Source organism: Procambarus clarkii, chromosome 44, assembly GCF_040958095.1.
Source record: "Procambarus clarkii isolate CNS0578487 chromosome 44, FALCON_Pclarkii_2.0, whole genome shotgun sequence".
Taxonomy (NCBI): Eukaryota; Metazoa; Arthropoda; class Malacostraca; order Decapoda; family Cambaridae; genus Procambarus; species Procambarus clarkii.
This window is the reverse complement of record NC_091193.1, coordinates 9171243-9183335: the sequence shown is the minus strand read 5'-3', so window position 1 is coordinate 9183335 and position 12093 is coordinate 9171243. Positions and strand designations below refer to the sequence as shown.

At 47.1% G+C, this 12093-nt stretch overlaps 1 protein-coding gene across 2 annotated transcripts in view; it reads right to left on the bottom strand.

The window, feature by feature from the left end:
* Positions 1-12093, bottom strand: part of ecd (ecdysoneless cell cycle regulator) — a 209723-nt gene that overhangs the window by 30742 nt on the left and 166888 nt on the right. For both annotated transcript variants that reach the window (XM_069300635.1, XM_069300636.1), the window contains 2 exons: positions 7325-7503; positions 743-884 (listed from right to left, as the gene is read on the bottom strand). In XM_069300635.1, coding sequence (XP_069156736.1) covers positions 743-884; positions 7325-7503 — 321 coding nt within the window. The remainder of the gene's footprint in view (positions 1-742; positions 885-7324; positions 7504-12093) is intronic.

Below are 12093 nucleotides of genomic sequence, written 5' to 3'. Positions count from 1 at the left end.
AAAAGTCTGAAATCCTGTCACAATCATCGCATGCTCTCATTCCTGTACCAATTACCCAGCGTCCTAAATCCAGTACCAGTACTCCATTACCAGCAATATAGTGACAACAGTCAAGTGTAAACAATCCAGTACCAACATTTAGGTGCCAGGAACAGAGTTAACAATGTATGATGACTTACTGTAAATATATAGCTCTTGAAATAGAACATTCTCTAACTAGCTGACATTGTAACTATAAGGTGTGAAGGATAGATGAAATTGTTTATGTAATAATCTAAGATGAGGTCTGATAAAAACCTTTTGTGCCCTCTGTAATGCTTTTTGCGCTACCGCTCACAGGATGAGTATGGGGTGCACAATAAACTAGCATCAAAATCAACACCGCTATCAATGACGACTTAAGCTTAGTTCATAGACCACACGTAGAGTAGTCAATAGCTATGCGTAATATACTCGGAATATAGCTTTCTGACATGCTTGATATCTGCTTGATGGGGTTCTGGGAGTTCTACTCCACAAGCCCGGCCAGTCCAGGCTTGACTTGTGAGAGCTTGGTCCAACAGGCTGTTGCTGTAACCGAGCACCCATCCAGCCGTCACAGCTTGGCACCCAACCCGCATCCAGTACAGCACTAAACTTGGCACCCAGTACAGCACTAAGCTTGGCACCCAATACAGCACTAAACGTGGCCCCCATCACCGACCCGAGTACGGGCACCCAGCGCAACAATAACTATACCCACCTTGTTGTCAACGAGGTCCCTCCTGCAGAAGGCGTGGACGGCGTGGCCCACCAGGGATGGGTACTCTCTCAGCAGGGCGGCCACGCCGACCGGAACGAAGGCGTGGGCCACGTGCTGCTCCCGGCTGATCTTCCCGGGGTACCTGTGGGAGGGCGGGAAGTGTTAGGGGCGTCGCACATGTCTCAAGGCCAATAAACCCTTGAACTATATGTTTAACACATCTCTAACCCTGTCCATGGAGGACAGAAGAAAATGTATATATGCTGGTTAGCATTGTAAATGTGTGGCCACGTCTGTGGTAGAAAATAATAATAATAATAAAAAAAATGTCAAGGCGAGTGCTCCCCCTGTCAGAAGAATTAGTTGTTTTATCAAATCATTTGACCAGAACAGTAACAACGAGGTAATTACCGCCGTATAAACAATGATCTAAACTTTGGGTTAATTTGACAATATCGACTCGACCCCCCTAGCAGGAAGAGCAAGGCGAAAAGCCTTGTGAACCACCATGACAATAGAGCTTATCCTTGGAAGATGGCGGGCTGTGGGGAGGTCTGCTCGCCTCCTGCCTCAACACGGGCTTCACAAGCGGAACTCTAATGACCTCCAGGCCAGAGAAACACTGAACCACTTGCCACGGCCACCCAGCTGACCTAACACCTATAGCTATTCGGAACCAAGGTAGTTAGAACACGCCTTCAGTAAACGGTTACAAACTGTATCAGCGGGTCCAGTGGCCATCAGACCTGACCGCCATTACCCGGGCGGCTGTTGAACACCTTCATAAAATGCCATTATTATAGTCCTCACCGCTATCATAATTGTTACTTTTTATCACTGTCATCATCCTCATTATTCTTCCAGTGACTTGTATTTCTCATTTGTCTTGACTTCGCACAGATGATGAGAGAGACACTCACACACGAGAGGTGAGGAACACTCACGGTTCGCTAGACTGTACTACACAGTAAAGTCTCCGAGGTAATGTCTTTCACGAACGTCACGAAGCCTTTAATTATCTCAGTTTAAAGTAACGTTATGACACTGGGACTAAAATGCCAGCAGTGACCCGTGACTCAAGGAGCTCCGCCCCACAACAGCTGCCAGCAGTGACCCGTGACTCAGGGAGCACCACAACAGCTGCCAGCAGTGACCCGTGACTCAGGAAGCACCACAACAGCTGCCAGCAGTGACCCGTGACTCAGGAAGCACCACAACAGCTGCCAGCAGTGACCCGTGACTCAGGAAGCACCACAACAGCTGCCAGCAGTGACCCGTGACTCAGGAAGCACCACAACAGCCGCCAGCAGAAACACCGTAATTGGCAACCAATTACTATACATCATAAGATAAAAATCTAAGGTCATATATAATTATCATTACACATGTACAGAAAACAAAAACAAAATTGTCCTTAATTTGTAAGAGGTTGTGTGGGGGCGCCGGGATACAAGACAAGGGGCGGCAGGTGCCAATAATGTGCACGAGGATTGCCTGCTAACGTCCCTCCTTCACTTCATTTATATATTACCTTAAAAGAGAAAATCTCCACCTTCGACTTCAACCTAAAATGGACTTCAGAGAGGAACTCGGCAGCATGCTACCATCTTTCATTATTCTTAGCTCGTAGCCTCCGCCAGCAGTGGGGCAGCCAGCCTCGGCCGGGTCACCTGCCCAAACATAGCGTCGCCTCTCACTTGCCAGGCCAGGGTGCTCCTCCGTCAAGGAGACCCGCCCAAGCTCACTCTGGACGGTATAATCACACACCAGCTGGCACCGTTTGGAACTGGAGGGAGGGGGGACGGGGGCGAGGGTAAGTAATGATGAGAGTGGACGGTGCCCGGTCGTGCTGATTAGTGTTTTGTCTTATACCGTGACAAGCACTGGGGTTTGTGTGGTGGTGGGGAGAGTAGGCGCGGGAGCACTGGAGTGGTTGAAGCCGTAGCTAACACACTCAGACACTCACAGTGAGGAGGGGGGGAGGGATGAACCTGACTGGTGCTGGGTCACACTCGCTGACCCGAAGGATCTGATCTAGAAAATATGATATGCCTGACCTGACCTTGGCACACAGCTGATCAACCAGGCTGTGACTCATACGTCTGGCTGCGAGCAGCCGCATCAAACAGCCTGGTTGACCAGTCCAGCAACGAGGAGGCCTGGTCGAGGACCGGCCCGCGGGGACGCTAAGCCCCGAAACTACCTCGAGGTAGTTGGTAGTTTCGAAACTACCAACCTTGAGGTTACCCTCGAGGTAACCTCAAGGTTGGCAGTAGAACCCTCCGTATCAAAGGTCGCAGACAACACAAAATTAACGGGAAGAGTTGGGACGAAAGAAAATTGCAGAATAATCCGGAATGACCTAGACAGACTGCAGAGTTGGGTGAGAACAGGTAACTGCAGCATAATTACAGCAAATGTAAAGTGACGACGCAGGGAGCAGCAGATCAGGCTACGGAAGGGAAGCTTCCTCCCACAATCAACACCAAGTATTGAGTACATATAAAAGCAAGTATTACTACAGAAACATATATATATTATAATGCAAGAGGAATTTGCGAAACTGGCGAACATCCGGACTGTCTTTTGGAAACTTACGAAGAAGGCATTCCAACCTTCCCGGCGCCGTCCACACCTCCAGAAGCACAAGGTTGAGGAAATTACACTTAACTGCGAGTCAGTATCTAGAGTGAATAAGAATAGAAGGAGAAGCGGTGGGAACTAGAGACACAGATGAGCTTTAGAGATGCGAGGAAATACTCCTTCACATAAAAGTTGTACAAATATTACGAACCAGACAAGGGGGGGGGGTAGTGGTAGTGAACTACATATAAAATTAAATAGTTATATATGATAGGACACATGTAGGTTGGAAGCCTCTGGATTACAAGACCGACAGCTGGACAGGCGTAGACCAATGAGCTGAAGCTCGATCTTGCAGTCCCATGTAGCTGCGTACATACATATACCGGATAACATAAGCGGAAGGATCACGCAAGGTTGAACGATGGAAGAATGACCTTGACGGAACCTGACACACAACATCTGTCCGGCCAGCATCAGAGCGTGCTGCTCCAGCAAGGAAGACAGGCATATAGCATACAAGTGACTGGAAAACTCCAGAGATCGTCCTTCAGGTTGGATCTTGATTAAAAATGCGGAGAAATGAGAACATTCTTGGATAGCTGAACCTCACAATGCTAGATAATAAAATGCAGAGTGAACATGACCACGGCACACAAGATGCTTAAGGAAACCGGCGAGGTCGACACGACGGAGGACCTGTACCACGGCTCACACCTCCAAAGGAAACACCTAAGTGAAGGAGAGATATCAGAAATGTCTTCAGCGTGCGGCATGTAAATAAATAGAACACTTAAGAACACCCCGTAGACTATAAGCTATTATCTACGGAGGGGAGGGGGGGGGGGGCCTCGTGGCTTAATGTATAGCGCTCTGGGGTCGTAGTCTTAAGGGCCCGGGTTCGACCCCAGGCTGAAGCAGAAACAAGCGGGCAGTTTTTTCCACCTTGGTGCGCCTGTTCACCTAGCAGTAAATAAGTACCTGGGAGTTAGACAGCTGCTACCTGGGGATGTGTGCGTGCGCGCGCGCACGTGTGCAAGAGAAATATATGTAGCAGACATAATAAAGATAAATTTAATAGAAAGGTGGGGTCCAAGAGCTAAACAAAAAATACTAAATACACCACACACACACCCACACTGGGCCCTACCTTGCATACCATGCAAGCTGATGGAGAAGATTGTGCGAAAAAAGCTAGTGGAACATCTGGAGCGAAGGAACTTTGTAACACAGCATCAACATGGGTTCAGGGATGGCAAGTCCAGCCTCACAGGATTAATTGAATTCTACGACCAGGCAACAAAAATCAAGCAAGAAAGAGAGGGGGCGGGCAGACTGCATATTTTTGGATTGCCAAAAAGCCTTTGACACAGTACCACACAAAAGGCTAGTGAAAAAGCTAGAGATGAGGGAAGGAGTGAAAGGGAAGGTTCTCTATTGGATAAGGGGGTACCTAAGCAACAGAAGACAGCGAATCACTGTGAGGGGTGATGTCTCAGATTGGCGAGGTGTCACTAGTGGAGTCCCACAGGGTTCAGTCCTTGGACCTATACCGTTTCTGATATATGTAAATGATCTCCCAGAGGGTATAGACTCGTTCCTCTCATTGTCTGCGGATGATGCAAAAATTATGAGGAGGGTTAAGAGAGAGGAAGATAGTATGAGGCTACAAGATGACCTGGACAAACTGAATGAATGGACCAACAATATTCATTCAACAAATACTGAATAAGAAGACTACTAAAGTTCAACCAGAGTAAATGTAAGGTCATGAAACTAGGTGGTGGAAACAGGTCAGACACAGGATACCGAATGGGAGATGATGTCCTTTATGAAACGGACAGAGAGAAAGATCTAGTTGATATCACACCAAAAAAGTCTTCTGAAGCCCACATAAAAAGAATAACATCTGCGGAGTATGCGAGGCTGGCTAGCATCAGAACTGCCTTCAGGAACCTGTGAAAGGAATCATTCAGAACCTTGTATACCACATATGTAAGACACATGTCTTAGAGTATGCGGCCCCAGCATGGAACCCGTACCTTGTCAAGCACAAGACTAAGGTGGAAAAAGTTCAAGGGTATGCCACTAGGTTAGTCCCAGAACTAAGAGACATGAGTTACGAGGAAAGGCTGCAGGAAATGCACCTCACGTCGCTGGAAGACAGGCGAGCTCGGGGAGACATGATCACTACCTACAGAATTCTAAGAGGAATCAACAGGGTAAATAAAGATAGATTGTTTAACACGGGTGGTACACGAACAAGGGGACACAAGTGGAAACCGAGTACCCAAATGAGCCACAGAGACGTTAGAAAGAACTTTTTCAGTGTCAGAGTAGTTAACAGATGGAAACCATTAGGCAGTGATGTGGTGGAGGCTGACTCCATACACAGTTTCACATGTAGATATGACAGAGCCCAGTAGGCTTAGGATTCTGTACACCAGTTGAGAGGCGGGACCAAAGAGCCAAAGCTTAACCCCCGCCAGCACAACTAGGTGAGTACACACACTCTGGAGGGGAAAGTGAGACAAGGTTCTCTTGCACTTCCGCCAAGAAGAAGCTCCCCCCCCCCCCTACCATAGTTATCTCTTATTATATGCCATAATTATTTCGAAATAAAACCACAGTTCTTATATTGGTAAAAACATGAACTAACGGCTGACCTGGCTTCAAAGGTGTTCTAGAAAATTGCAGTAATTTGCTGCCTCCTAAAAATAACAGTTTTATGTTATGTAAAGGACGTTGCTAGTCTCAACATAATTAGGTCAAAAACCCTCACCAGAGACTACCAAGAGCGACATCATTAATAACAAGGACAAGAAACCGGAGCTGCAGTTAAAGCAGGAAACTCTGTAAATAGTTGGAGACTCTCAAATGGGTGTTCGACTTTACAAACAGAGATGCTAGCCATTCAAAAGGCTTTGGAACATGCTCTTGCTGAACACCGACATGTTATTATACATATATATTCGAGAACTGCCATTGAAACCTTGCAACAAGAACACATATGTGATATCCATCTGATCACAAATGTCATATCATTCATGCAAACACTCAAACGACAAGGCCGACGGGTACTTATCAACTGGGTGCCAAATCATGTGGGAATAATAGGAAATGGCATTGCAGACAAAGCTGCAAAGCTTGCAACTAAGAGAAGAAATATAGACATTTACATACCACAGAGTCTATCACAGATTAAGAAAGTAATTAGAAACACAGCAATGTAAAAGATGTACAGTGACCACATCACAGCAGTTGCAACATCAGGATCTGCGAGTTGGTACAAGAATTCAACCAACTACGAACCACTTAGTTTGATGAAAGGGAGCAGTAGAACAACAGAAGTACACTCAGGCTTGGATACCCATGTGCATGGGAAATAGGCTTACAGGTTCCGGAAGATGAGAGGAAATGTCAGCACTGTGGAGAAATGCCCAACAGACCACTGGAACATTATCTAACACAGTGCACAGTTACAGCCACAACAGACCACTGGAACATTATCTAACACAGAGCAGAGTTACAAACCCAATAAATCAACTTAAATTCAACAGAGCAGAAGTTGTTAAACACGTGGGACAAAATCTTACTGAAGCGACCATACGAGTCATCAATACTCATACTCCGCTCAAGTAAAACAGAAACAAGCAACACTTAGTGGGCCAGCCAGAGACTTAGGGCCCGCGCAGGAATATCCCTGAAAAAAAGTCTTCACAAGATTGGATTTTTTTGTCCAACCTTAAGGGCGGGTACGACACGAACAGGGTCCACACACACTCAACACTCCGTATGGTGCATAAAGCTGAACAAGTTTACCCGTAAACCAGTCCGCTTTCTTTGATGTTCTATGACCTTACACAACATTTTCCCGCGCGCCTCCGCACACACGCGTGCAACCAAAATACAAAACCACACATACACGAGTACATATGAGAATGCAGAGGCGAGTATAAGACTTGAACAGAGATGATAACAAAGAGGAAGAGTACTAACCCGTCTACTCTGAGGGTGAGGGCGCTCTGAACCTTGGGTGGGGCTCTGGTGTGGTCTGGGAGGCGCTTGACGGTGCTGACGGCGTCCATGACGGAGGGGATGCCGGAGGGTAAGGATGTGAGGGAGGCCGGAGAGCTCGCTACGGGGATCAGATGCACTTCGCCGCCGTACAGGTACACCTGCACGAGAGAGACAATCACATGATATACACCTGTTCACGAAATCACAAATAAGTTCATCAAATATTAAGCATAATGAGTCAGTAATAAATATAGCTCCACCAATTTGTGATCACACTCGGGTAAACAGAGCAGCACTTACAGTAATTGTAAGTGCACAATTACTTACACTTACAGTAAAGAGATCATTTGTATGTCTTCCTATAAACATAGTACTCATAGCAAGTATTTGGTTGAACGTACAAAAACTAACTTATGCACCCAACAATGTTCATATTTTGACTATTAATTTCGTACAGGGCACGAACAATATTTCTAAGCTTAGTACAACACAGATATGTACTATATTAGGCCCAAAATAGTGATATTAGACCTAGGATTGCTTGGATAGTTAAGGTTAAGCTCTTTAGTTACTTTTAAATTTTCTTTGAATACCAGTTGGGTTAATTCAGTAATACATAATGTGACCTTTTGGATCCAAGAGTCCACTTTCGTACGTTTGACCAAATATTTGCTATAAGTACTATCATTATTAGAGAATAGGCTGGACTCCATACAAAATCAAAGTGAAAATGTCCATCACGACGGGTACAATTTCAATGTTTTAGTATAACGTGAACATTATGTTTAAAGTTCCCGCCACCCTTGTCCCGTTCCCGCCACCCTTGTCCCGTTCCCGCCACCCTTGCCCCGTTCCCGCCACCCTTGAGACGTGATTGCGTGTGCAGTATTGATCGACTTTGTTGTTGGCTGAGGTCGACCACGTGGGGGGCACCTAGTTGTCATGGGAACCAGATATAAACACTACCCGGAGCAGTTGTTCAAGGGAACAAACACACTGACTCAGAGGTGGATTCGTCATCCTTGTGCCCCGACGACCCCCTCATCACGCCAGACCCTGGCTGACAATGACGCGTCTGGGTCACTGCCGCGTTTCGCTTCATGCGTAGCGCTGCTGTTGTCAGCAGTGCTGCTGTTGGTAGCAGCACTGCCATATCTTCCTTGGCTATCAGCGCTGTTGTTAACAGTTCTGCATTGCACAGATGTGATGGTGAGGTGAATGACGCCACTACCACAGTCTGCACTACCTAAGACTGTGATGGGGCACGCTCTCATGACAGTAAATAATGGATATGATTACAGATTTCCTCTCAATCTTAAATTTAAATGTAAAAATTAAGAAATGTAAGCTTCCGCCATCCGGAGGCACGGCATCTGTCACCCACCATACCTGAGACACGGCATGTGTCACCCACCATACCTGAGACACGGCATGTGTCACCCACCATACCTGAGACACGGCATGTGTCACCCACCATACCTGAGACACGGCATGTGTCACCCACCATACCTCAGACACGGCATCTGTCACCCACCATACCTCAGACACGGCATGTGTCACCCATCATACCTGAGACACGGCATGTGTCACCCATCATACCTGAGACACGGCATGTGTCACCCACCATACCTCAGACACGGCATCTGTCACCCACCATACCTGAGACACGGCATGTGTCACCCACCATACCTGAGACACGGCATGTGTCACCCATCATACCTGAGACACGGCATGTGTCACCCACCATACCTCAGACACGGCATCTGTCACCCACCATACCTGAGACACGGCATGTGTCACCCACCATATCTGAGACACGGCATGTGTCACCCACCATATCTGAGACACGGCATGTGTCACCCACCATACCTCAGACACGGCATCTGTCACCCACCATACCTGAGACACGGCATGTGTCACCCACCATACCTGAGACACGGCATGTGTCACCCATCATACCTGAGACACGGCATGTGTCACCCACCATACCTCAGACACGGCATCTGTCACCCACCATACCTGAGACACGGCATGTGTCACCCACCATATCTGAGACACGGCATGTGTCACCCACCATACCTGAGACACAGCTTGCGCCAACTCACGTAATAAGGTGGGTTGACCTAAATAAGGAGGCGATCTAAATGCCTCCTTATTTAGGCTCCTGAATAATGTTCTAACTTTTGCTAGGGTACAGCTGTGCTGCTGATGTAATATTCTATTTGTATGAGCCTCCGGAGTTAGGTTCGGTGCTATACCCACTCTCAGGTCTTTTTCTCTAGTCGTTATCGAGGGGTAGTTTAGCTTCATCGTATACTGTCCTTTCAGTCTCCTGACGCCAGTTCCTATTTCCATCACCTTACACCTACTGGTGCAGAACTCTAGTCGCCATTTCTCGGACCTACTCTGCAGCTTGTTTAAGTCGTCTTGGAGAATCTTACACATCATATGTAACAACCCTTCTCACTAGTGCGTGCATGCGTGAGTGTGCGTACCTGTCACTACGCAGTTGAGCCCCAGTCACCTGGCGCTACACTCTCATTCTAGACGAGTTCTCAATGCAAATAGTATTGTTGTGTATGTGATTTATTATTGTGTCCAGTGGGCGAGTAGTGCCGTCATAAACACCCGAGACACCTCTGTACACCGTGACCCACTTTGTTGTGGTTAATGAAGAGTAACTAGGACACGTGGTCTCTTAATTCACTATACCCCGTGACAATAGTGACTGATGGTGTAACCAAGGCTACCCACACCCATCACTAAAATGGCTATAAGCTCCACCTCGGCCCTGAGTAATAGAGTAATTCAACTTGCTGATTCCTCTACAAAGTATGTCTGATCCTTCAGCAAACGCTAGCAAGGAAAGCCCTCCACCTACCTTCCTGAGTGGCCCGAAGGTGACTCTAGGCTGCTCACGTCTAACTAGCGTCTCTCCGCAACACATTTGGACAAAGATACCGAGAGCAGTTGTCAGGCTCACTCGTGGTAATTAAACACCCAAATAACCCAGAGAAGAAAGGAGAAACAGGAGTATGAGGGTAAGAAGAACTGGTGTCAACCTTCACACACACACACAAATGTAAGCATGGATTAATGACAACACACATCAGAGGCGGGGGGCCAGGAGTTGAAGTTCAATTCCCCAGAAACATTCATACGTGTTCTCACACACACTGACAAAAAAAGGTGAGTGTAGGTATCTCCGAGCACAAGTGCAGACGACCAATTCCCCGAGTGTTGCTGTATACTGAGACCAGGAGGTCCCTGCCCCGTGCTGCCGGCCACACCGGGGAAGGCGAGAGGTCAATAATACAATTGTCACAAGGACTAATGAAAGTTGCACAAATATTATACGATATAGCATGAGTGAGGCAGACAGATGTGGTGAGAGTGGTGATCACGGGGCTGGCGAGTGGTGATCATTAACTGGGTGATCACTATACAACGCACTACAACTACCCACACTCAGAAAAAGACTTGCTTATATATTGCACCGTATTCGATTTCTTCGCATTACGGGCTATTCATGCCCGTGCCACCACTTGTGTGGCTTAACCTTCAATCAATCAATCTCTTCGCAGTAATTTCTATCTTTGTAAGGGTGGTCACCATATAAACACACATTTCTGAACACTGCCAGCGAAGCCCAGAGCACTAGTGTGCACTGGGCTTATGTCAGGTCCAACGCTTATGTCAGGTCACGTTTGTTAGAGCATTTTAATATGTACTGTGAGAGGGAAGAGTCAACAGCAACAAAGCCAGGACTAAGATTCATGAACCCCCTCTCTTGCCTTACGTAATGCCCGTGCCTTCTTTGGTCCCATCACAATCGACTTGATAATGGTCCTGGACGGACCGAAATGTCATCGTCTCCTTATCTTCTGGTGTGTGGTTTAGTCTTTATATCTTCAGCCACGGTATTATGACTCCTCGTCTGCACTTGGAAACTATTTCGTTTTGGCAATGACGCAATATCACTATAAAGAACCTTTGAAAACAATTCACCGATTAATTGCGACAGGATAACACAAATAATGACATCTTGAAGACTTGACAGACTGCTTCTTAGAAGTACACTACCAAATTAAACTGAAATATATGAGGGAATTCAGGTGGTGTTAGTGTAGTGTCAGGTGGCGAGGGTATGGTAGTGTGGCAAAGGTGTGGACGTTACTTGTGGGAGGTGTGGACGACGGTGTGTTGACGGAGATGTGCACGGTGTGGGCGTCGACGGTGAACTGAAGTGGGAGGTGGGCGGCGGCGGCCCCCCAACACACACACGACCTTCATCACGCACTATTTCTCCCTTTCCTAGAGGGCGTGAGAGGAACACGCACTCCTGTGTGAGGTGAGAACCATGCGTTGCGTTGCTGTGGCAGGACAATGAGCGAGGAGAATGTGACAGATACGCAGATATTTATCTCAGGAGCGTACAGCCAGCGCGCCGGTGTAGTATTGGCTACAATGAATGCGTCGTATCCGCGGGACACACTGACTGTCCTCTTCCTCTCCTGGACAAGGAGGGTAGGCAGGTGACTGTGGACCCTCTCAGTAAGTAATTATCAAAAGAAGGCACCAAGCCGGGAAGACTATGTAGCGTTGGACCTCTGAAATCCAGCTTCCTCCATCTCCAGCACGAAACTTAGCCTCCATTTATAACAGATTCGTCAACTTTAATTCTTCAGTGATGACGAGAAACCATTTAGTTGATTTAGTTAAAGAGCAACTTAAGGATAGTTATATCA